At 51.8% G+C, this 22,705-nt stretch overlaps 5 protein-coding genes across 5 annotated transcripts; 3 read left to right on the top strand and 2 right to left on the bottom strand.

Annotated features, from left to right (window-relative positions):
* Positions 1-100: 100 nt before the first annotated feature.
* On the bottom strand, positions 101-10,494 carry LAESUDRAFT_725981 (uncharacterized protein). The gene is made up of 35 exons (XM_040908929.1): positions 10,208-10,494; positions 10,012-10,158; positions 9,154-9,961; positions 8,788-9,095; positions 8,561-8,731; positions 8,287-8,496; positions 8,144-8,221; positions 7,746-8,095; positions 7,569-7,692; positions 7,261-7,510; positions 7,009-7,211; positions 6,669-6,958; positions 6,543-6,609; positions 6,227-6,490; positions 5,974-6,174; positions 5,878-5,922; positions 5,586-5,822; positions 5,516-5,533; positions 5,317-5,461; positions 4,994-5,255; positions 4,900-4,938; positions 4,794-4,850; positions 4,527-4,740; positions 4,097-4,474; positions 3,965-4,048; positions 3,703-3,916; positions 3,548-3,646; positions 3,382-3,497; positions 3,146-3,328; positions 2,883-3,096; positions 2,551-2,831; positions 2,299-2,499; positions 1,781-2,240; positions 765-1,722; positions 101-713 (listed from the first exon to the last, which is right to left on the bottom strand). Exons 1-35 carry the CDS (start codon positions 10,409-10,411, stop codon positions 395-397), a joined length of 8,199 nt encoding a protein of 2,732 aa, XP_040764267.1. The 5' UTR covers positions 10,412-10,494; the 3' UTR covers positions 101-394.
* A 1,564-nt stretch (positions 10,495-12,058) lies between these two features.
* Positions 12,059-15,876, top strand: LAESUDRAFT_812784 (uncharacterized protein). Its single transcript, XM_040914434.1, has 5 exons — positions 12,059-13,573; positions 13,639-13,709; positions 13,762-14,411; positions 14,463-14,598; positions 14,650-15,876. Exons 1-5 carry the CDS (start codon positions 12,405-12,407, stop codon positions 15,405-15,407), a joined length of 2,784 nt encoding a protein of 927 aa, XP_040764266.1. The 5' UTR covers positions 12,059-12,404; the 3' UTR covers positions 15,408-15,876.
* Positions 15,505-15,935, top strand: LAESUDRAFT_181862 (uncharacterized protein). Its single transcript, XM_040901479.1, has one exon. It carries the CDS (start codon positions 15,601-15,603, stop codon positions 15,829-15,831), a length of 231 nt encoding a protein of 76 aa, XP_040764265.1. The 5' UTR covers positions 15,505-15,600; the 3' UTR covers positions 15,832-15,935.
* A 160-nt stretch (positions 15,936-16,095) lies between these two features.
* LAESUDRAFT_743373 (translation initiation factor eIF-3b) lies at positions 16,096-18,833 on the top strand (the record flags this gene model as incomplete). Its single annotated transcript, XM_040911256.1, has 9 exons — positions 16,096-16,169; positions 16,220-16,405; positions 16,459-16,636; positions 16,691-16,816; positions 16,875-17,549; positions 17,600-17,744; positions 17,804-17,962; positions 18,017-18,294; positions 18,362-18,833. 9 exons carry the CDS (start codon positions 16,096-16,098, stop codon positions 18,767-18,769), a joined length of 2,229 nt encoding a protein of 742 aa, XP_040764264.1. The 3' UTR covers positions 18,770-18,833.
* A 14-nt stretch (positions 18,834-18,847) lies between these two features.
* LAESUDRAFT_750018 (uncharacterized protein) lies at positions 18,848-20,707 on the bottom strand. The gene is made up of 9 exons (XM_040911591.1): positions 20,628-20,707; positions 20,348-20,573; positions 20,101-20,281; positions 19,861-20,041; positions 19,709-19,809; positions 19,424-19,654; positions 19,299-19,363; positions 19,079-19,249; positions 18,848-19,015 (listed from the first exon to the last, which is right to left on the bottom strand). The coding sequence occupies exons 2-8, from the start codon at positions 20,474-20,476 to the stop codon at positions 19,124-19,126; spliced, it is 1,014 nt and encodes a 337-aa protein (XP_040764263.1). The 5' UTR covers positions 20,477-20,573; positions 20,628-20,707; the 3' UTR covers positions 18,848-19,015; positions 19,079-19,123.
* Positions 20,708-22,705: the final 1,998 nt, after the last annotated feature.

The following is a 22,705-nucleotide window of genomic DNA, read 5'->3' as shown; positions in this document are numbered from 1 at the left end:
TGACGACCGAGAACACGTTGTACGACATACACAATTCATCGGTTGATCGCCTAACATTCCAATGGGAGGAGTTGCTGCGAGCACATATACTTGTTCGGCCCGCGCATTCACGCCATCGATCGAATCAATTGCAATTGACAGCATAATACATGGATGTACACTAGAAGTCTGAAGAGATAATGATAGACGAAAGGAAACGAGTAGTATTATACATGGCTAGAGAGGGAATCGTCAATCCAGAATTTACACCGGGGCAGCGACATTATTGACAGGATATCGAAACGTGTGACGAACAACTGCCACGGAAGTCGGACAGCTATTAAACCTCCTATATGCAAGCAAACATGCAGAAACGGCGCGGAGAAACCCAGCAACGAGGTAAGAACGCATCAATTTACTCTATAATTTTCATAACCAGCTCCGAGATCCAGTTGATCATCTTTGTGGCATGGCCTTGGTTCGCCGGCAGGAATTGGAAGCTGTTCGCCAGACCTTGCATGCTCTGCTCCTCCAGGGCGAAAAGGTGGCTTCGGCCTGGTCCATGCGTAGCGGCATCGTCAATGCTGAGCGATGAAGTAGAGCCTCCTGTAGCACTCGCTCTATTATCGCTATCATGCACCGCGACTCGAAATAGGTTTGAGACAGCACTGAGGATGCCGGGGCTTGAAGAGTTCGCAAACGCTTCCTTGATTTTGTCTTGCAGGCTTTCGTACCTAAATGAATGTGTCAGCTTACACTTGAGTCAGTAACGTGCTCGAACGTACGTCAGCGACACGATGTCGGGGAAGGCATTCGCCACATCGGATAGTATGTTGTAGAGAATCTGCGACTCCGCATCGTCACCCTGTGCCGACGTCAGCATCGCCCCGATGAGCGACGTGACAAAAAGCGCGGTATTGCCATCGCTGAGGCCGAGTAACGCGAACGGGACTCTTGCCAATGGCTCTTCATCACTGCTAGACGAGAGAAAATCCTGCTTGAGCCACGATTCGTCTACATCGCATTCCTTCAACAACCGCTTGAACTTCTTTGTTGTAGTAACCGTAGGCAGCAATGCCACGAAATATCCTAGAACGTCTGGACACACTGGAGTACCCGGGCCATCATCGGCATGGTGATCACTTGAGCAAGACCCTGCCGTCACAGTGACGAGGCTGCGCAACGCCGTCTCTGCGGACTCTCTGAGACCTGCATGTCGAAGTCCTTTGAAAATGATCGAGGCGAGGGAGAAGGAGAAGCTCGACTCAAAAGAGAGGCCAAGGAGACGATCGAGTTGGCATGCCACCTCCTCTAGCGGTACTCGACCATCGAGTAGCGTTGCTGACACTCCTGAGTCGCTAAAGGCACCTTGGCTGTTCATGACTTCCAAGGCCACTCGAAGTAGATGGATCGCTTCTTCGTATAACAACATGTGGCCAGACTGCAATAGCGCGACTGCAAGCCAAAACAGCTGGCAGAGGTAGCGGGAATTGCGGGGAAGAGCAGGGACCACGTTACGGATGCAACGCAGCATGCTCACGACGGACGTCGTGTCGTTCTCGCTCGACTTCGCTAAAGCCGTCTTGAATGCAACGAGCATCTGGTATAGAAGATCGTCATCAACGTCTGAAGTCGCAAGGATCCCCAGAGCTACAAAGGCGCGGGTTTGGACCGCGGGGGACAGTTGGAACGCAGATGACGTGATGAGGCTCATCCATCGAGCGCGCCAGACGTTCAATAGACCTGGACATCGAGATACAAGAGTTAGAACGAGTGCAACGATAGGACCATTGTTACGGGCCTTTGGTTCCAGCTATTGTTTCCAGGACTCTGGAGAGGAAGCGTACCATGCTTTCCATAGTATCGATGTATTGTTTGTCATTCGAGGGATCCTGGTTCACGTAATCACTAGTCGGAGTAGGTCGACGAAGTCCGAACAGCCGAAGAGTCTCAGACTGTTCGCATTCACTGAGTAGCGCTTGGATCTCAGGACTTGCAGTGTCATCGGCCAGGCGGGCTGTGTACTGGGAATTCAACAAGTTGATCACAACACCATACACCGTTATCCGAATCCGTGTTCTACCGGTAGCGGCAGTGAGCACCACGAGATGAACAATCTCCGGGACAAACAGCTGGCTGTGCACTATGTTTCTGCAGTGGTGGCCTGCCACTAACGCCAATCGTATCAAACAGCAGATCTCATTCCAATGGGGATTGTCGGCCAGACTTCTTGTTGGGTTTGCCGAGCTCTTGCCGATAGTCTGGGAGAATTCATTCAATCACAATCCACAGCGAGAAGAGAGGCCGCACAACAGTTACCTTACGTAAGCGGGACAGGATCCTCCCGCGGACATTGATCGATGAAATGGCGCCCACTGTGTCAGCCACCCTGTCGCATCTTGCTGAATCCGCCCCTCCGTCTACGGCAGCACGCATCAGCTCATCCAGAACAGCATTGACCACGCTGCTATCGAGTTTCCCGACTTCGGTCCAAACATGCTTTTGGATCAGGTAGTGCAGCTGCATGCTTGTCAGCGACTACAGGCAATCAACCGATACATTACCTCTCACCTCGTCATCGGCCATCGTCAAATCAACAAGGGTACGTACACAATCTCGGAACTTCGTCGTCGACGGTTCATAGAGTTTGTTCGCCGGGTCAGTGAAGCATACCAAGTGTTTGACCCAGGGTGCCATATAGTGTATACAGACAACCCTGAGATGCACGGGTTCCCTGCTCATATTGGTTGACACCTCCGTGATGAAGTCTAGCGCCAGATGAGGAGCAAAAGCGGCCAAGGCTTCGCTCAATTGTACCAAAAGTGGTCCTTGAATGCCATGTACCAGACTCGCTGGAAAGGTGATCAGCGAACAGATATGCGGTCAGCTATTACAGGACAAACTTTTAGACGTGACCAACGGTTTTCCCTCGAAATCTAGATACGTGCACACGGCTTGTAGCAACTCATTTGCGGCTATGCGCAGCTCCTCCTCGCCGGAGCTTACACCTAGCATGCCAACATGCAAGAGAGTTGCGGCTACGTTTGAGAATCTCGACAGCCGCTCTGCGCCTGGGAACTGCACGGTTCGCATATTGCCCTTGACACCCCGTATTGCCTACGATGCATTAATGTGAGCTACTCGCCAAAATACGAGAAGTCCCTACCTTGACTATGGTCTCTCGAATAGAAGACGAGAAATACAATGTAACACCATGACGAATCTTGCGGATAATGAACTCATGCGTATCATGGCCAGCGGACACGCTGTAAACGTCGTTGATGTCCGTTAAGGGTATGATCTCCGTCGTCTTGCATGATGTGGAGCCGCCAATCAACTGTGCTTTCACCTACATGCAGAATGTCAGCCAGATGTTAGAGACTCCACGCTTCTTTTACACACAGTAGTAATGCGCAAGTGGCTCTGGGCAACCTCAAGCATCACAGGTACACGCATTGGATGCGTATGTCGCATGGTGACTTCCTCAAATCGAGTACAAGGTTCTGCCTCCAATGAGCCTGAAGAATCTGCATCAGGAAATATTCATGAACGGGTGTTTCCTACATACGAGCATAGGTTAGAGACGGAAGAAAAGTTCCTTCAGGCAGGCGCTGCAGAAGCTCCTCCATAGACGAATACGTCAAATAATTGGCTGAAAGGTGAGCTCCTGAATCGTGTGAAAATGAGAAGAAGTCTCAAATTATCCAGATGAGGAATTCTCACCGGAAGAAAGACTACAAAGCCGCTTGATGTACTTCAACGCCAAGGCATTCGGAGTCAATATATGTGCCGTGCGGAACCGTGCACGAATGTCAACAGGGATAACTTCGTACGCGAACTTCAGCCATTGGATAGGTATCTGTGAACCTAGTGTGAAACATGTAAAATCTACGATGAGATCGAAGTCCCGGCTCTCAAATGAAGGGGAAGTAAGGGTCTGCAGGGAATGATTAGCGACGTTGTAGAGCTCATACGTTGCACTCACTTTGAAGATGTAGAATAGAAGAAGTTCAATGTCGAGCACCTCGACGTCTATTTTGGATGCTGAAAGCACAAACATGACCGGATTCTGACATCTGCGTTAGCATTTGTAAAGGTTATTATCCGGCTCATATACCTGAGGTGTCGTCGTAATGACTTCCGAGAAAAGCTCCCGCACAGGGCTTGTATCTCGATGCTCATATCTCGACATCAAGTCGAGGTACTCCGCATGCATACGACTGCTTATAGTGACCATACGGGGACCTTCCAGAGGTTGGCCCAGCTCAACAAGCGCAGCACATAATGCATCCCAGATACGTTTGCCGTGTACGGATGATGTCTCTGTCTGAGCCGCACCCTTCTCGGCTGGCGGCTTTGAGAGACTCAGGAGCTCCTTGCCAACTTTATCGGCGTATTTCTCGAAGAAGCGCTGCAACATGATGGTGTCGGTGTCATCGTATGAAGTATCCAACCATTCTTCCGGCTCTTCTTCCGACCCAGAAGGATTGACCCTCTTCAACATAATGTCAGCGGCCGATACATCAACAGAAAAATGAATGACCAACATTGAGATCACTCAAGAACCGCGTTACATTCATGATGTTTGCCAATAGGAAGTCGTTGAGGACAATCATGTGCGCTTCTTTGCCGAAGAGGATATTGTTGGCTAAGTTCTGAATAATTTTGGCGACGAGCATCAGGCCACGGCGGATGACGAAATCATCCCTGAGGATCTCGACGTCAACGGTCTCCGGAGCGACGATAGCAGGAGATATGAATCTTGCAAATTCTGTCAGTCGTCTACCACCGTGCTCCTATCGCTATGGACGTACCTCAGGAACATGAACGCTCCGACAGCAGCAAACTTTGCCTCTGGCCACTGTTCATTGCTGCAGATGTTGTTATTATGTAAGAGAGTATAAAGGAAATGATACATACACAACTTTGGCGATATGCGCGCAAATTTCACGGAGCATCCTAACAGACGTCACTATCATGAACTGAGTGGTCGCTGACTCCCTATCACACTCACATAGGAACTGCATTGCTGGAAGAGATAATGATCTCAAGAAACGACGATGTGACCAGCTGAATGTTGGCTTGATTCTGTTTTGCAGCTTGTTCACCGACCTTAGAGGGATCTAGGTCATAACCATGGCCGGCCGGCATGGAGGTCATGGTTTTAACGAGCGGAATGATGAGACTTCGTAAGTAGTTGTAGCCGTAGATGTTGGCGAACGCGGACAAGAAGCGCGTGCATGTGGAGTTGCCACGGAACAACGAGGTATCGCTGTCTAGAGTCAGACGTAGTCAAGTCAGCTCTGTTCTACGGGGCGGTGTAGCGGGCCAGCCTACCTGTGCGTGCAACCTCGAGGTCAATCATACTCTTCAGCAGTGCCATCAATGACGTTCGGGTATCAAAGAGATTGAGCATGACAGGGATCAGATTATCAACTTCCGCAGGCGGACAAACTTCACAGATGGCAAGAGCTAAAGACAGCTGCTCGTCATACTATTAGTGAGGACAGCATCATGCGCTAATGAAGACACTAACGTCGGGGCCCTTAACAAGCTGGAAACCAATACATGAGGATGCAACAGTCAAAAGACAAAAGATAGCTTACTTCACAAAGTCGGCTCTGGCGGTGCACGGTTGGCTTGTGATCCTGGCTGACTAGAGTAATACCCTGAGGAAGCACGCGAGCGAAGATGTAGGAGAAGATGATTCGCTTGGTAATGTCCGTTTCATACGCTAACGGCATTGTATGTTTCACGCCAACTTCAGGGTTCGCACTGACAAGGGATGCCAGTCCTGTGATCACCAACTCTCTCATATGGCTATCCCGGGGACCGATCCGTACCTAAGAGCACGTTAATCCTACTCATTATTACTGAACACAGACTGGAACTCCTCACCCCAGAGAAGGATGAAGACTTGTCTGTAGAACGGTCGTCCGGAACCTGCTGGCAATCAACTGATGATACAATACTCTTGGCAGGCAGAACACGCACGAAGGTTTCAGAACGGGCGGATTCCCATGCTTTGAAAAGCACAGTCGAATACCGTATGAAGAGACGTGATACAACGTGAGCAGCCTCCTCGCCGCTCGTGCCCTCTGGAGGCTGCAGCTGTAAGCGGTCAAACAACTTTACTGACGCTCGGAAAGCGGAAAGGTTGAGGTCCCGCTGCGCTGCCAAAAAGTTTCTGTCGCACTGCAGCACATGTCAGCACCTGCAAGAGGAAGAGTACATATGTAAAACTCACCAACGCTGGATCTTGAATCCATTCAATGATAATGTCGGCAATTTTCTGCCTGCTGCCATTGTCCTTCCGCATTGTGATGGTCTCCGCCTGGTCGAACACGGCTTCGCACATGCTGCAGAACTTGATGCGCAGCCGATAGGCGACAGAGTCGTGGAAGCGTCCAATGAAGCCAGCTACCAGTGAGAGAGTGGAACATAGATCCATTCCACGTATCTCCTCCAGGCATTGTACGTTTTCGACAAGAACTTTCAGGATTGCCAAGAACTGCAAGCCATTATCAGATGTGAATGCCAGCGTGCCTTGCCTTTGGACGTACTTGATCGACAAAAATAGCTAGACTATCCCAGTCAACGCTATCGCCCTCTGCCGTCAGACGAACTACACTGCGAAGGAGAAAGCTGTTTGAGAATTAATCCACCATGATACACCAATGTATGCTTACTTGTCCAGTTCTTTGAAAATTCTTGTGTATAGGCGAGGACTAGCTTCGCTACCAAGAGCATCTCTTGCCGTATCACGCACGTGAATGTCTTCATGCAGGAGCAGGTTGAGGAGAGTTTGGATGAAGTGACTAAGGAGAGGGGTAGGGTCCCTCAGGTTACGCATCTGATCCGCCAGGTATTCTGATGCAATATTGAGCGATAGGTCGTCTGGATGAAGCTGATCACGAAGGCAAGCGGAACCGAACGCCGCAAGGAAAAGCGTGAGATTTTGCCATTGATATAATCCTTCCTAATGCATGAGTGAGTGGTGCTGTTCCTTTCGTGAGAAGATATTGGTACCTCCGCAGAAAGCGCTCGATCGCCTATCGGTGCAGTACCGCTATCGAAACCGTTAGCCGTACTCTCTATTGACTTGTTGATGGCTATTTCGTGCAGTGTACACCAACGGAAGTAACATTCTTGCCAAACACCGAGATGCACTGGAGATGATGATGGCATCAAGCGCATGAGCTTCCGCACACGTCTCTGATGTCCGATTCGACCTGAGACAACATTAGCTTTTCTTTCCCATTGACTCACCCAAGTACGCACCAACCAATAACACCTTCGGGTCGCCAAGCTGTTCATAAATCGGATAGCGTTTCACGCGCTCATCCTCGTTGAATCCATTGGATACGGGAGCATTTGGCGCAGTTTCCGCTTGGGCAAGTAATCGCAGGCAATGCGCAGCTGTCAATGTCACATTCGCGTCTGCAGAGGTAAGCGATACGAGAAACGCTATCTCCGCAACTGCAAACGCAGGCAGGCGCAACGGAGTGAGTTGGCACTCTCTCACGTGTTCCTAAACGTAGTGCATAAGCATACGATCGTGTACCCCAGTATCAAACGGACAGACGCACCACGTTCGTCTGCCGGACGAAGCGGTACAACACTTCATATGCCATGTTGATCCACATTCGCTGAGCCTGGAGATCTGTACGTGAATCGATCAGGTTCGTGCACATTGTAGCAAGAGTTGATGGACTGGGCCAGAGAGTAAGGTTGGAGCCTTCCGTAATCATCCACAAGGCACTCACGCTGAACGCTTCATCCACGATATAGTCGCCGTGAATGCGGGATCATCAGGACTGATCCGGCTCACTGCATCGTAGAGGCTACGGGAAGTACGAGCCATGGCTATCTTGATAGCAGGATCCATCGGCGTGCGCCACGCCTCGATGACATTGGGATCATCTTCTGGTCCGTGATTCTCTGTTAAACAACTGAAAACCCATTCCGGAACGGCACGGTGTAAAGCCAACAATGAATATGTTAACAGTTCGCGATCGGGGAGCGTTTCCGACGTGTATCGCTTGGCTTTCGGGCGCAAAGATCGTGTCTTAACGTTTCCGTGTTTATCAATCTCGCTACGACGGGTCGTAGTGCTCTGCAGCAGGTAAGTATCAGGCAGACATTCGCCATGGAGAGCTACTACCTCGTAGATTGCGAACAACCTATGCTTCACTGCATCCCTCAGTTCATCCAAGGGTGCTTGCCACGGGCATCGTACAGCCTATTGCACAGAAACGTCAACGTGGTGTTTGCAAGCACCCCCCCCCCCGCAAATTCTGTACGAACCTCATTTACCAAGGTGATGCAGGCCTTGATCACGGAGATCTTCACGGCGTCAGAGCGTTGAGGTTCCAAGCAAACAGTAAAGACGTGTATGACATCCTCTGCGGGAAGATACCTGAACATCGTGACCAGGATATCCGCAATCAGCGCCACGTCGATCTCTTCGGGATGTTCATAGAATGGCTTCGGACCATTCCAGCTTGCCAACATGCTCTGTGCAACAAAGAGTCAAAGAGCCATTAGCGAGGTCTCTGTCCGCGAAACGTGACGTGCATACTCTTAGATCATGAGCGATGTCGTGCGCGATGAGATGTATTGCAAGTTCAGCGCCATCCTCCGGACGTATGCGGAACGCTGCTCTGCACAAATCCAAAGCGCATACAACGGCCTCCTCGGAGACTTTCTGTGAAGTCAAACTGCGCATCACCATTTCATAAAAGTAACGATCCTTGGAGTTTATCAGTTAGCAGATAAACTCTGAATATTCCTGCATTGCCAGCTCACTCTACGGCCATGCTGACCCCTCGGCATTCCCAATGAATTAGCTTGATACTCGGTTCTGATGCGTTCCGAACTGATGCATGCTAGTGCTGCCAGCGTCGGCCATACATTCACCCTATGCTGCGACTCGCAGAAGTCGAAAAGGATATCAAAGACGCGTTCTGGGGCTCCTTCCATCCGGCGATGGTAACGAATGGTATCGTTATATTCTTCGGGACACATATCAATCCAGTTCCAGATAGCGGCGCGTAAAGGAATGGCAATAGCAGCCTGCGCATCGTGTTTCATGTTCAGCAGCAATGATGATAGTTCTAGCCATATACAAACTATCAGTATGTGCGTACAGTGACGTAGCCATCTCGGACGCGCCTTGTAGAGCTTGGACGAGTCTTCCCCTATCCACAGCACTATGCACCATGAGCTGCAAGTCCACGATCTCCGGATCACTCTCGGTAGTACTCGCCAGAAAGTGTATCTTCTGGCGGACGCGACTGAGGACGACATTCCAGTTCGACGCAGATAGGTGGTATACGACACGTCCGGCAAACTTGGCGACTAGGGTATTGAGCGCCGATATTGATTTAGAGGTTACGATCGACGTCCTCTCGTACATGAGCGAATGCTTCGACGCTTGACCGAATGAGACAGTACTAGGCGTCGTCGAGTTCAAGGACGTCGACGACGCATGCCTGGTGCGAGACATCATACGCGGAACCGGCGAAATGCTTGCGGGGAGCGCAGGTGCGCTCAGCAGGTCCACACTGGATCCCATATCCGACGCCTCCACCGACTCAAAGTCGTGATGCGACGCTGCAAAATCCATGTTCGCGGATGACATTAGTCGATACTTCGGTGGTGCTGTCTCTCGCAGCAGCAGCACCATTACGCTCAAGATGTACTTGGCGCAGTTGTCGTCCAGAGGGGGCGGCTCGACTAGCAGCGAAAGTTGTTCTGAAGGCCCGTGTTGCCGCCGCGTAGCGTGAGAGGACGTGGAGGAGGATTCGTGGATGCTAGGATTGGAGCTAGTGGTAGACATTTGCTTGCTATTGCGAGAGCTCGGCCGTGCTCCGTCCTGACGGCGGCCCCAGCGCGACGCCATGCATATTGCAAGGACTTTAAGCACAAATAGTTGAGACTGGAGGACGTCGATGCTCCTGTAGCCGTGCATGTCCGTTTGCTGGATAACCCGTCAATGTGACGCGATCTGCCAGCAGTGGTATCACACACCTTCGCCAGCTTCTCAAGTAACTCGGTGAGTGCCCATCCGATGATGTCCAACGCGTCCTGCGATAGTTCCACTAATGACTCTACCACCTGCTGTATAGCGTCGTCCGCCTCGACTTCTACAAGTGGTATTCCAGAATTACATGGTAGCTAGAAGATGTGTGAGCGCGCATATAGCCGTCTGAATTGAAGGGGTTACCTTGTTTTTGAGTCTATTCACAAGAACTGACACCACCTTCTGCTGCGGAGTCGCTGGTGCCGTAGAGTTTACATATGTGAGGCTTGAAGAGGGTGCCAGCGAGGAGGGCCCCGAGACGCTGTGATTCGAGCCGTTGCTTCGATGCACGCGCGATGACGACCCGGAGACGTTATGGGCCGCGCTGGAGCCACGCCTGACGGGCATCGTGGACAGCGTGCTCAAGGCTGGGATGCTGGGAAACAGGTTGTCGGGAAATGGGAGGAAAGATGGCGAGAGGTACGCGATGCAGACAGACGAGCTGCTAACCCGGCTTAGCGGGTACAGGTAATTTCATACATTGATCATTAGATAATATTTGCGAAAGGCAAGCCCTTCCTATTATGGTGCTTCATCAATTGATGGCGGTTTTTGGCGGTTTCGTCACGAGGATGACACGTTTATCTCGCTCCCTTTCGCAGGTTCATTTTGCACTCCATCTTCAGGTCTGGTTTGCAGCGGATATCTGTCTACGATGCATATTCTAATCCATCTATTTGGCGCTCGTGGTATTGTCGGAACTCTGACGAGACTAGGCTAGAACAAGTTCACTAATCCAAGACCGATGTCATCAAGAAGTCAAAGAATACCATCGAGCTTATAGCATCCGGGTGACGTGCCTGGAGGTGCCTTTCCACAAGGATCACTTTGTCAGCACGGGGGCTTCGCCGCTGCAGTTATCTTATGCACGACTTCCTGTGACGTTTTCTTTGCAGCTATGACAACTAAGCCCAGGCCTACTGAAGATTACAGTCCTTCAATATTTCAATATCGATCCTCGGGCCTTATGCACCCTATCAAGCCTGATCGATACTGCAGCCCCTGATGGTCTGCATGATCAGTGCTGGAAGAGGTGCGGCACGATCACTGTTGCGTCGAGCTGTGTAGTTTCCGGTTCATACCGGTGCCCATCGATAAGCGTGTACAGACATCTTGAGTGATCCAGCAGCCCTAGCTCAAGGCCTCTGTGTAGCCTGCATGCAGAGGCCTTCATCGCAGAACATCAGGAAAACTCAAATCCGGCTAAGGACACTTTTATCAGCTTGCCGTCACCAAAAAAGACAGTAAGTTCGAGAAAGTCTGAGGACCTTCTTGTTTTGAACTTTTTTTTTTCCGGGTTGGTGGGTACAAGCCAATACCAGCAAGAACAAGTCAAAAAGCAGGTCTCGAGTCACAACTCAATTTGTGTTTTCCTAATGAAGCCAATGAAGGACCTTCCGGCGCGATGGATCTTACATACTTATGCTGAATTTCTGTTATGTAAAAAGTGTGGTCTGTTCGCGTACGGTGCGGTATCTTCGAGCACGCGTATCTTCGATGTTGTTGCCATGCACAAGTGCTTTTGACAACAATACTTACGGTACAGCCGGTCGGCGAAATCTGATGCGGGCAGGCCTATTACCCGGCGCATGGATTGTTTTGGCGTCGTGTTACCGACGCTGGGCTGAGTACGGAGAGCAGCGACGATGCGCCATTGTGTCCCTAAAATGGGAGCAGCGCGTCGCCGATAGAATACAGGACGTGTGGACCCACAGACGCACACAGTAGATTTTATCGAAGGAGCGCCAATCTGACGTCGCCAGCTTCTTTCGCGAAGGCAATCAGTGACACGACGGCGACGGTCCTCAACAGACAATGCGCCGAAGTAGCTAGCCTGAGCCGCGAGAAACCGGCGTGCAAAGGGCCCGTAGCGCCCGGCCGTCCGCCTAGGGGCCTGCGGCAGCTCCTCCTGGTTCGAGGCAGCGAGTCTCCGACACGCTGATGGCAGCCAATAACAAACTCCGCCCCCCGGAATCCACACTCCGCAGCCTCTATCCTGCCCGCAATCGCCTGTCTCTCTCTCCTCTATCCGACGTGGTTCCCCCACCGACTTGGAGAATCCTCCTTAGTTTACATCCGACCCTCGGGTCGTCTTTTGTCGTGTTGCATCGCTGTCGAAATCCCTAGCCTTTCTCTCTTTCCAACTCGCTCTCTCCGTTTGTCGCCAACTGGTCGTTTGCGCATAGCTCTTCTGCTTTTTCTCTCTCAGTGCATTGTGTCCTTTTCTTGCTGTCGATTCCTCACCCCCTTGACGTAGCAAAGCGGCAGAAAATCTGCACAACAATCTGTCGAAAAACCTCGCCTTTCCGATCTCTTTCGATCTTCACGCCTCCTCTTTGACATGTCACGACCCGATGCACATCTCTACGAATACGAGCAGCCCCCTTTCGACGGCCGTGGATATGGCCAGTACATTGGCCACGGCTCTGGCCCATCCTTGCGCGTCCGACACAGCATCTCGCCGCCCGACTTTGTTCGTCGAGACTTGCTCGCACACAGCTTTTATTCCACCCCGCCTCTGGCCGTCGATCGCCGCACGTTGACGTCGAGCACACAGAATGCTAACGGCTTCTCTCCCCGCCTGTACAACTCACTGCCCGCTGGCAGGGACGGTGACAGCTGGAGCATCAAGCCGGCGCCGCTCTCGGCCACGCCGACGGCCAACAAACAGGACAGTGGCAGCGCGGTTCCACAACTTCAACCGCCACTCTCGTCCTTTGTCCACCACCACCACAGTCCTTCTCCTCCTCGCGCTCCCTCCGTTACCGAACTCTACAGTTCCTCTGTGCTCCCTCCTCCACCCGCTTTCAACGAGCGGGACTTGCGAGACTCGCGCGGTTTCTACATCGGCCACCGTCACCTGCAGCAGCAGTCGAGCTCGCCAGTTCAGGTACCTCACGCGCAACCCCCACCTCCTTCTATTCCCTCCCCAACTAACGGCACATCCTCTTCCCGCTGCACGCTGTGGTGGAGCGATCTTGAGCCTTGGATGGACGAAGAATACGCGAAGCAGGTCTGCAACCTTATGGGTTGGGACCCCGTCAATATCAAGGTGCCTCGTCCTGCGCCGGACCCGATCACCGGCCAACAGGCGAACAACCCGGGGTATTGCTTCCTGACTTTCCCTACTCAGGCCCACGCGACGTCAGTGCTCTCGCAAATCAACAACGGGAACGGCGCGTCCATGATCATGCCGAACTCTAACAAACCGTTCACGCTCAACTGGGCCTCGTCCATACCAACGGCGCCCGCCCCTCCCGTATTGCCTGGGCAGACGGTTATGATCCCCAGCGGTCAGAACCCGCAGTACCCCAAAGAGTACAGCATCTTTGTCGGCGACCTTGCGCCGGAGGTGTCGAATTCTGACCTTGTTGCGGTTTTCCGCAACCCTGTGCTTGGTCTGCGCAACGACAGAGAGCCGCGCTTCATACGTCCATTCCTGAGTTGCAAGAGCGCCAAGATTATGTTGGATCCTGTGACAGGCGTGTCGCGAGGATACGGTTTCGTTAGGCGCGTATCTGTCTCGGCTGTCGTTGTGAAATATGATGGGATTAATGCTTTGTCTGCCCAATCAGATTCACAGATGAAGCGGATCAACAGCGGGCCCTAATTGAGATGCATGGCCTCTATTGCTTGTCCCGTCCGAGTACGTCGATCGTCCTTCCCGGAATGGCTCATTTATGACAACATTGATGCAGTGCGAATCTCTCCCGCGACTGCCAAATTCAAGCCGCCGCCTGGGATGAATGGCCTGGACTTTTCACAAATGCCATTCCCGGTTGTGTCATCGTCTTCACCAGTGCTTCCGGATCAACAAAGCCAAATGACGATCGCACTAACTCTGCCCAGTGGAAACCAGACGAAGAGTGTTTCCGCACCCCTTGCCGGTCCGGCTGGAGCGTCGTCGAACGGTAACACTGTGTCGAACTCTACATCAAACTCGTCACTTTCTGCGCCCTCTCTCAGTTCAGGCTCTAGTACGGCCTCGTCGTCGTCGACCCTGGCTTCTACGACCTCCGATGATGCAATCAAGGCTGCGCAGTACGCCGGCGCTGCCTCTACCGCGTCTCCCGGACCTGTGAACAGTAGCGGCGCCCCATCGGTCTCCGTACCATTCGCATTGTCAAGTCAGGAGGCGGCGATTGCACAGAAGTATAACATCCCGGAGGAATCTTGGAAGCACCACGCCCAGGCGCGCGCGATACTTTCCAATCTGATTGGACCTAACGGAGAACAGCTCACTTCATCTGATCCATATAACACTACGGTGTTCGTTGGAGGCCTGTCACCTTTGATCTCCGAGGAGACCTTGAGGACATTCTTCGCACCCTTTGGCGATATTCACTATGTAGGTTTGAATATGGTTAGCATAGCACACTTTTCACTAAATGTTATATAGGTCAAGGTGCCGGTTGGGAAGCATTGCGGCTTCGTGCAGTTTGTGCGTAAACCGGACGCGGAGAGGGCTATCGAGAAGATGCAGGGCTTCCCTATCGGTGGCAGTAGAATCAGACTCAGCTGGGGTCGTAGTCAATGTACGACTTCAGCATTGTAGCTCCCATCTCATTGCTGACTTTGTTCTGTAGACAAGGCGGCTCAAGCTGCTGCCCAAGCAGCCCAGGCGGCCGCTTTCCAGGCTCAGTACCAAGCGCAAGTGTCTGCAGCGCAGAACACGACGTCGATGACGCCGGAGCAGGCTCTCCAGTTGTTGCAGAAGTTCGGACTCACGAATTTGTTGAACGGCAACGTCTCCCTAGGCAACGGTGGAGATAACGAGAGCCATACGGCTGCCTTGCCAGAAATGAACGGTGATCGTGCGAACGGGTTGAATTCAATCAATTGCACTGCAGGTCAACGCCTTCCGCCGCCTACATCATCGTTCTCTCCGTTTTCTCCGGATCCGAACTACCTTGGAGATGGTCTGAAAATGCTAGACCAGACGGCTTCTGGTCAAGGGCAGGTGTTTGGTAACGTTCCCAAAGGATACCCGCCGTGGTACAACCCTGCCTCGGACGAGAAATACGCGACAGGCGGCAAGGCTTCTCCCGCGGGGTTACAGACGATCCGTCCCCCGAGTGTATCGCAACGGTTCAATTCCATGCTTGGGGAGGTCGTGTCGTCTTCGCATTTGCCTTTCCAGCAGAGTCGTGCGTCATCTCGTCAGGAGACTCCGATCCCAAGAGCCGATGTATCCAGGAGGGGCTCGCATGATCAGTACGGCGCACACGAACAGGAACAGGATCCCATCCACGACCTCAATGGCACTCTCGCTAGCCTTGAACTCAACAGCCCAGCCATGTGGAAAGGAGGAGACGCGGTGCACACCTTGCCCTCCTCGCCTTGAGTGAATCTCACGAAACTTACGTCCTCTTCATTGTCTACGTATTCTCTCGTCATCTTTACTCCGGTCTTATCATGGCTTTGTCCTCCGATACCGTGTCTTCGACGTTTTGTCCCATATCGTCAATCTACCCGTCTCTTGGGTTTTAAGAACGAACGGTTCCGCCGCTCACGTTTGTTACGCGCTGTCGATTCGCATGGCTCACAGGCTCACCCCACTGTCATCGTCTCTATCGTCGCACGCGGGGTCTGTTGAATATGCATTCGTTCTGCATCATATCATACTGTGTTCACCTTTACGCAGCGAAAATTTGTCATTACTCTGTTCGATATACTCTGTTGTTTTGTTTCGTCTAGTTGCCCGGTTTTCTGTTGTCATGACATGTCGTGCTATTTCCCGCATAAATGCGGATGGGTTATGTACATAAAGTACACAAACTAACCAAATGGATTGCTCACTGTCTCTCCTTGCCACTTGCACGGTCGACTAAGAGTAAGTACTGAATTGGAGATGTGACAGGTGGCCCGACTTGAGTCACGGTGTGACAGATGCATGATCACACCGAAAGAAATCTCTGCTCGATCATTAGTCGGTGCTTCGTCGCGTACTTGCTCTCATCCCCACTTAAACACTGCTGACTTCTTCTGTGGCTCTGTTGTCTGCGAGCAAGAGGCTGGACGAAAGAGATATCATGGCACCAAACGGCGTGAACGGCGTCCACGCCGAGGACGACGAGGATGTTGACTACTCCGACATTGAGGCAAAGTAAGTTTGTTGCATCGGCTGCTTGTATGACGCCTGAGGCATTGCTTTAGATATCAAGTTCAGTTCGAAGAGGGTTTTGACAACATATTGGTGGTCGATGGCGTCCCCGTTATTGACCAGTCGAAGCTGGAGAGGCTGCTCGCGAAGATCGCGAAGGAGTTTTCCCGCAAGGGCGCGCCCATCAAGCCGGATGACATATCCGTGCCATGGGATGATGCGACTGGAAAGAGCAAGGGGTATGTCGCCGTTGAGACTGGCATTGAGTGTGCGCTCTCTGATCCTCAACAAGATATGTCTTCATCGAGTTCAAAAATGCGAACGATGCCGCTTTTGCGATGAATGCCATGCACGGGCATCCGTTCGATGCTAGACACACCTTCCTGGTCAACCGATTCACCGATATCGAGCGCTATGCTAACCTGGACGAAACGTATGTCGAGCCGGAGCCCGAGGAGTACAAGCCCAAGGTCGATCCTTCTTTTCTCAAATAGATTATCAGTCATTGGCTGACCTGTGGACAGGAGCATCTTCGTGCTTGGTTGGGTGATCCTTATGGCAGAGATCAATATGCTACCTACCGCGATGATGAGGTTGAGATTCATTGGCAGGGCAAGCCCTCACAATGTGAGGTTGCTTTCAGCCGAAATGTACGTATCATCGGATCGCATACTTTCCTCGCGCCAGAGGTTAAGTTGTAATTTGCAGAACTGGACAGATCTCTATGTCTCATGGTCACCTCTTGGCACATACCTCGCAACTCTTCATCGTCAGGGTATACAACTCTGGGGCGGCACTTCATGGGGGAAGCAGCATCGATTCGCGCATCCGATGGTGAAGCTCATCGACTTTTCTCCCAACGAGCAATATATGGTCACATGGTCGCACGATCCGATCATGGTTCCTGAAGGTGCGCAACAGGGCCCACAGTACTTCTCTCCCGAGGATGAAGGCAACAACGTCGCTGTGTGGGACGTCAAGACCGGTGATCTCCTCCGCACATTCCCGACAGTCTATTCAGAAGGTGAAGATGTCAAGAAGCAGCTGCAATGGCCTACTCTCAAGTGGAGCGCGGATGACAAGTATGTTGCCCGAGTCACACCAGGCCAACAAATCAGCGTGTATGAACTGCCAAGCATGGGCCTCGAAGGAAAGAAGAGTATCAAGATCGAGGGCGTAGTTGACTTTGAGTGGTGCCCACAGGGGGAAAAGGACCGCGAGGACGCGGAGGCGGAGGCCCAGGGCAAGACTACTAAGAAGCCCAGAGAGAACATGCTCGCATACTGGACACCCGAGGTTGCTAACCAGCCCGCACGCGTCACTCTGATGAACTTCCCGAGCCGCACCTCTCCTCGGCAGAAGAATCTGTTCAGTGTCTCTGAGGTAAGATTCTCAATAGCGTAGGTCAGCTGGCTAGCTAAGAGTTACCGCAGTGCAAGCTCCACTGGCAAAACCAAGGTGACTTCCTCTGCGTCAAGGTAGATCGCCACACCAAGACGAAGAAGTCCATGTACTGCAACCTTGAGATTTTCTGCGTGCGCGAAAAGGACTTCCCTGTGGAAGTCGTTGAGCTCAAGGGTAGGCTGTCGTCGGCTTCCTCCATATGCTCATTTCCATGTTTACGTTGGGTGGATCAGATCCTGTCACCGACTTCTCTTGGGAGCCGAAGGGGGATCGTTTCGCGATCATTTCAAGTAGCGATCCGAATCTCTCCAACCCTGCACCCGGCAGCGCTATCAAAACCGACGTCAGCTTCTATCAGCTCGTGCGCGGGAAGGGTGACTTTAAGCTGCTTCGTAAGTTCGCTCAATCGGAAATTGACGCTGCAGTCGTTGAGCGGACTTTATTAGGGACATTGCCAGGCCGAACTAGCAACACTGTTCGTTGGTCGCCGCGAGGGCGTCACGTCGTCCTTGCGACAATTGGCTCTTCGACGAAGTCGGAGCTGGAGTTCTGGGATCTTGATTTCACCTCCGAAGACATCGGTCGTAGGGAGGGACCTTCGAAGGAAGAATGGGGCAGCGGCATTCAGCATCTAGGCACGGCGGACCACTATGCCGTGACCGACGCTGAATGGGATCCTAGCGGCCGCTATCTGGCCACGAGTGCAAGTGCCTGGAGGCATACGGTAAGTAGTATGTTTCGCACGACCACCTCCTGATTTTAATGCTCTATGGTTCGTTCATTGTGATCAGCTCGAGAACGGTTATGCCATCTGGGATTTCCGCGGCCAGGAGCTCGAGAAGCACATCCTCGATCGCTTCAAGCAATTCCTATGGCGTCCGCGACCGCGCACGCTTCTTACCAAGGAGCAGCAAAGGCACATTCGCCGGACTCTCAAGGAGTACAGCCGCGCCTTCGAAGAAGAAGATGCTGCGGAAGAGAGCAACGTCAGCGCCGAGCTCATTGCACAACGTAAACGCCTTGTGGACGAATGGAATGCCTGGCGCGATCGGGTCAAGGAGGAGATCGCAGAAGAACGCACACGTCGTGGGAAGAAGGTTGAGGGAGAGAGCGAGGAGCATGGTGAGGAATCGAAAGAGGAGATTGAGGTATGGATGGACGAGGTCATTGAGCAGATCGAGGAGGAGGTTGTGGAGTAGGCGCGCTGGTGTTGTTTAGTTTAGTATCTGCTGTCGTCAATCGCTTGACAATTCCATCTGCCGCAAGCTGAATTTGTTGTGATCTCAATGTTCTAGATGGAGACGAGAGAAAACTTGATATTGTACACAGAGTCAACGGACATGGAGAGAATTCACTGTCAGTGTACAGAACTGCCACTTCTGACTTGTCGATCGCTGGGGCTTCTCTCACAGGGCGAATGCGTGCTCGTGTATACATTCGGACTACTGAGGAATGAGAGCGGCTTTCCTATTAGTGCTGGTACCCAGATGTGAGAATGTCATACTCACATCTTGCGACATGTATCTAAAGCGCCCCTCCAGTGACATTGCCTATCAGTTGTCGCTCAGCTCCATCAAGCCGTTGAGATACATTAGCGCTTCTATCAGCTGGACCCTCTCGTTAATATCTCGTATCTTCTCTGAGTCCATACGACGCTTTCGTGCGGTTTTACGTAATAGCTGTGCTATTTCTCAGTCGCCGCCATAGCCTGCCCAAATAAATTCATACCTTGAAACCATAGTATTCGAACGCGCCCGCATCGTCCAAAGGGATGTCGTAAATATCATATATATCTGAGACAGGCAGCCTGTTAGCTTGTTTCCACCGAAACGATGTGCTTCCGGTATTCGAACCTGATCCGACATCGTCGCCCTGAGAAGAGGCTGCACGCGACTCGTTCTTGGGAGGTTGGTTGGGGACAGGATCTACCGCGCGTCCCTTGCCTTTATCAACTTTTGCAGGGCGCGAGCTTGCTTCGCCCGATGAAGAACGTTGAGTATTAGAAGGACCGGGCTGCGGCGCTTCTGCGACCGACACGCTTCGCCGAGTCGATCGTGGCGCTATACCCAATTCCTGCAGGATGGCTTCATAGCTGTTAACTTACAGCGAAAAACCATGAGAGACACAAAATCTGCTACCTGTGGGCATGTATTGGAATTGAAATGTCGAATATGGTTCCGTGTCCAGCCAGCGGACACTATGAGATGGTTTTGGAACTTGCATGACCTCGTCGCTGAGACTGTAGACCATGTGTATGTTAATAGTATAGTTCATAGAGCAGATCACGTACGACACCACATGGGTTCCTGCCTTGTTGCTCCGTTCGTGGACAATCCTTTCCAAGTCGACCTCGGTCATGAACGTGGCGTTGTCAAATGTTGACAAGTCCTCGACGCGGAAAAACTGAACTTCTACAGAACCCAGTCGATCCCAAGCGGTACTATCATCAGGGCTTGCAAGATTGGCGTCGCCTGGAGGACGGTCGAGTGAACAATTGCGCTCTTGACAAGAATGAAATCGGATAACAAACCAGTAACGGTTACCTCTGTAAAGACGAACTTCTTCACACTACCATGTATCGTGCGGACGCCAATGCACGATCCCTCTTTTCCGCGCCTGAGAAATCCAGTGTCCACAGGCATCCCGTCGACGAAGAAAACAACAGCGACGTCCATATTCTCAGAAGTGTTGTGCACTTTGATGGAGAAGCTCTGCAGTTTCGATATTCGTCGATCTGGCATTCATATCGGGACCTTGAAGCCTGCTGCATGACTGACCTTTCCTGCCTCACTGGCTATGTAGCAGCCGATCGTACGGTTGCTGTCTTCAAATTCCACCATGTAGGCCGAAAGCGGCACATCGCCGCAGACTACCTCCGCACGCAAGCGGCCCAAAGACAACGACATATCAAAGGCGGTGTTGAGGGTTGCACGATCAAGAACGAGCTAGCTGGAGTACAAACTGCGTTGAGGAGATATCGGACAGAGTCGCTATCGCCACAACCTAGGAAGTATGATCAGAAAACGTGGCTAAGCGAAGAGCACGTGGATGTGTTACTCTGAGCTCCGTGCCATCATGAAGAATGACGGTGCCACAACGATATCTTGTGCAACGCCCGAAGTAAGCAGGCTACAGAAAGTCTATGACACTTTATTGGACAGGCAGGTGCGTGAACGAGAGGATCAGACCTGTATGAGCACATGCTGCACATCACCGATGAATGCGATACCAGGTTTTCTCGATCGTTCAAATCGCAATAATCGTCAGCCGCTGTAATGCATGCCATAGCCTGCGCATCCTCTTGCTTGGTAGATAGACTCGAAAATCTGTGGGTGTCCTTGGGGCTTGTTCTTTGCTCCGGGATCAAACGGATAGGTCGAGATTCCTCTTGTCCTCTTGCTTGACGGCCATAGCTTAGGCTCTGGTTCATTTCATATGGTGCCATCCGCGGTTGATTATTCCATTCGCTGCTTCCAAACGTGAGCTCAGCAAACCATCATAAACTAGGCGAAACCCTCACCGTACGCTGTGCAATGTTGGCAGAAGTCTATTGGAACGTCCCGGTGCGAGATGAAGGCATTTCCTGTTTTACAACTAGACTGACATGTTTAGGGGGACAGAAGGAACGGAGGAATGCGTCAGCTTGAGCAACACGTACGTGTCCCATTCTCCACGGCGTTTCAATCAAACCTTCTCTCCCGTGACGAGTCCTGCGAACAATTCGGGATGTATTCTTCCCATCTATGGATTCGTGCGATGGAGTTGACTAGAGTTTGCGACGTCTTGTGATCATCAGCGGCCGCCAAGGCGGTATGAGTCTCTGTCCTTGAAGAAAGCCTTGACTGTCCGGCTGACAATAAGATTGAAGGCTGTTATGCAGAGATGATAGCTGGCCACGCCTCTTCACAGGAGTGCGAATGTTGCATGCCGACGGACTTGCTCCTAGCATGCACCTGATGGCAATTTTGACAATTGGACACGGCACCTTCCTGTGCCTCTAATTAGGGGTAGATGCCGCTAACGCCAAAGGGTGAACAAGCTGATACGAGATGAAGCATACTTACAATTCATGCTGGACGCACGCATCTTTCTTCTTGAATCCGGTAAACTGTATGAGACAAAGGCAAATCTTTTTGGAGACAACCATCCTCCAAATGGCGAGAACTTCGGCATCTCAGGCAGTCACTTTTCATCATCTCGAAGGGTGTGTTCCCCGCAGTCTATGACTGTATCCTCAGGCCAACAAGTGTAGCGGTGCGTGAGGTTGTTCGTCTGCACACTGAAGATCATTTCGGATCTGTGGTCCGCGCAGAGCCCTGTAATGCGTCGACGTCGCATTTTTCTTCGCGTCGAGTGACCAAGATGCCCCGGTCTGGGACAAGAACCGTTAGAAATGCCGTTAAATGCGCCATGATGTGGGTTAAAAGCGTGAAGACCTGGTCAAAGGAATAGCTCTGCCGGTTTTAGCAGTCGGGCCGGGAAATTTACGCGTTTGCCGAGTATTTCATCACGTGATCGCGTCTCATTTACACCGAGTTGTGCCATATCGCGTGAAAACCGCCTTCGGGCTCACTGCTCCCTTTACAGTTTCTGGTGTGGCAAAACAAGGTGGACCCGCCTTCCCGCTGAAATCAACGCTCACTACTAGCCTCGGTAACCATTGGCTCACTGACTTTCTTTCTGCCCCTGACCATGGCATCCACATCATGTCTGTCCAACATCGGCTCTCCCAACCACACCTGCCTGATGATCGTCTCTCCCTCCTCCTTTCCATGGTTACAGACATCTCGTGCTCAGAGTAATAATATGATGCAGATAGCCGCCTGTATAGGTGTATGAGCCGGAATGGAATGTGCAGTTTCTCTTCTTGATCAGCCACCGACGCGTCTCAACCACACCACGTGTAGGAAGCAACACGTTTACCGTCCGGATGCCATTTGTGGCTTCGCATGAGCGATTCTATGACGTTGGTCAAAGCAACTTGCATCAACATGACGCACTAGCTGAGGCTCACTTTGGGCAGATTTAGAGCGGAACGCGATGCGGGCATCGGGCAGTTCCATCACTATAAAACCTCCTCCGCCGTCGTGCTCATGGTCATTGTCTTTCATCTACCAGCAAGATTATTCCCATCC

The sequence above is a fragment of the Laetiporus sulphureus genome, assembly GCF_001632365.1.
Source record: "Laetiporus sulphureus 93-53 unplaced genomic scaffold LAESUscaffold_20, whole genome shotgun sequence".
In the NCBI taxonomy this organism is placed as follows: domain Eukaryota; kingdom Fungi; phylum Basidiomycota; class Agaricomycetes; order Polyporales; family Laetiporaceae; genus Laetiporus; species Laetiporus sulphureus.
The sequence above is the reverse complement of the archived record's forward strand: the minus strand, read 5'-3'. Positions and strand labels throughout refer to the sequence as shown.

Excerpts from the sequence above, each read along its gene's own strand:
- LAESUDRAFT_750018 (XM_040911591.1), bottom strand. The coding sequence starts at position 20,476 with ATGTCGTTGTCTTTGGGCCGCTTGCGTGCGGAGGTAGTCTGCGGCGAT. Across the intron at positions 19,655-19,708 it reads ATTCCAATACATGCCCACAG|CCATCCTGCAGGAATTGGGT; the intron begins GTAGCAGATTTT and ends ACAGCTATGAAG. Across the intron at positions 19,364-19,423 it reads GGGCGACGATGTCGGATCAG|ATATATATGATATTTACGAC; the intron begins GTTCGAATACCG and ends TGCCTGTCTCAG.
- LAESUDRAFT_725981 (XM_040908929.1), bottom strand. The coding sequence starts at position 10,411 with ATGCCCGTCAGGCGTGGCTCCAGCGCGGCCCATAACGTCTCCGGGTCG. Across the intron at positions 8,096-8,143 it reads GGTTGTTCGCAATCTACGAG|AGCACTACGACCCGTCGTAG; the intron begins GTAGTAGCTCTC and ends TACCTGCTGCAG. Across the intron at positions 6,959-7,008 it reads ATCGAGCGCTTTCTGCGGAG|GAAGGATTATATCAATGGCA; the intron begins GTACCAATATCT and ends CTCATGCATTAG.
- LAESUDRAFT_181862 (XM_040901479.1), top strand. The coding sequence starts at position 15,601 with ATGGCTCACAGGCTCACCCCACTGTCATCGTCTCTATCGTCGCACGCG.
- LAESUDRAFT_812784 (XM_040914434.1), top strand. The coding sequence starts at position 12,405 with ATGTCACGACCCGATGCACATCTCTACGAATACGAGCAGCCCCCTTTC. Across the intron at positions 13,574-13,638 it reads CGAGGATACGGTTTCGTTAG|ATTCACAGATGAAGCGGATC; the intron begins GCGCGTATCTGT and ends CTGCCCAATCAG. Across the intron at positions 14,599-14,649 it reads CAGCTGGGGTCGTAGTCAAT|ACAAGGCGGCTCAAGCTGCT; the intron begins GTACGACTTCAG and ends TTTGTTCTGTAG.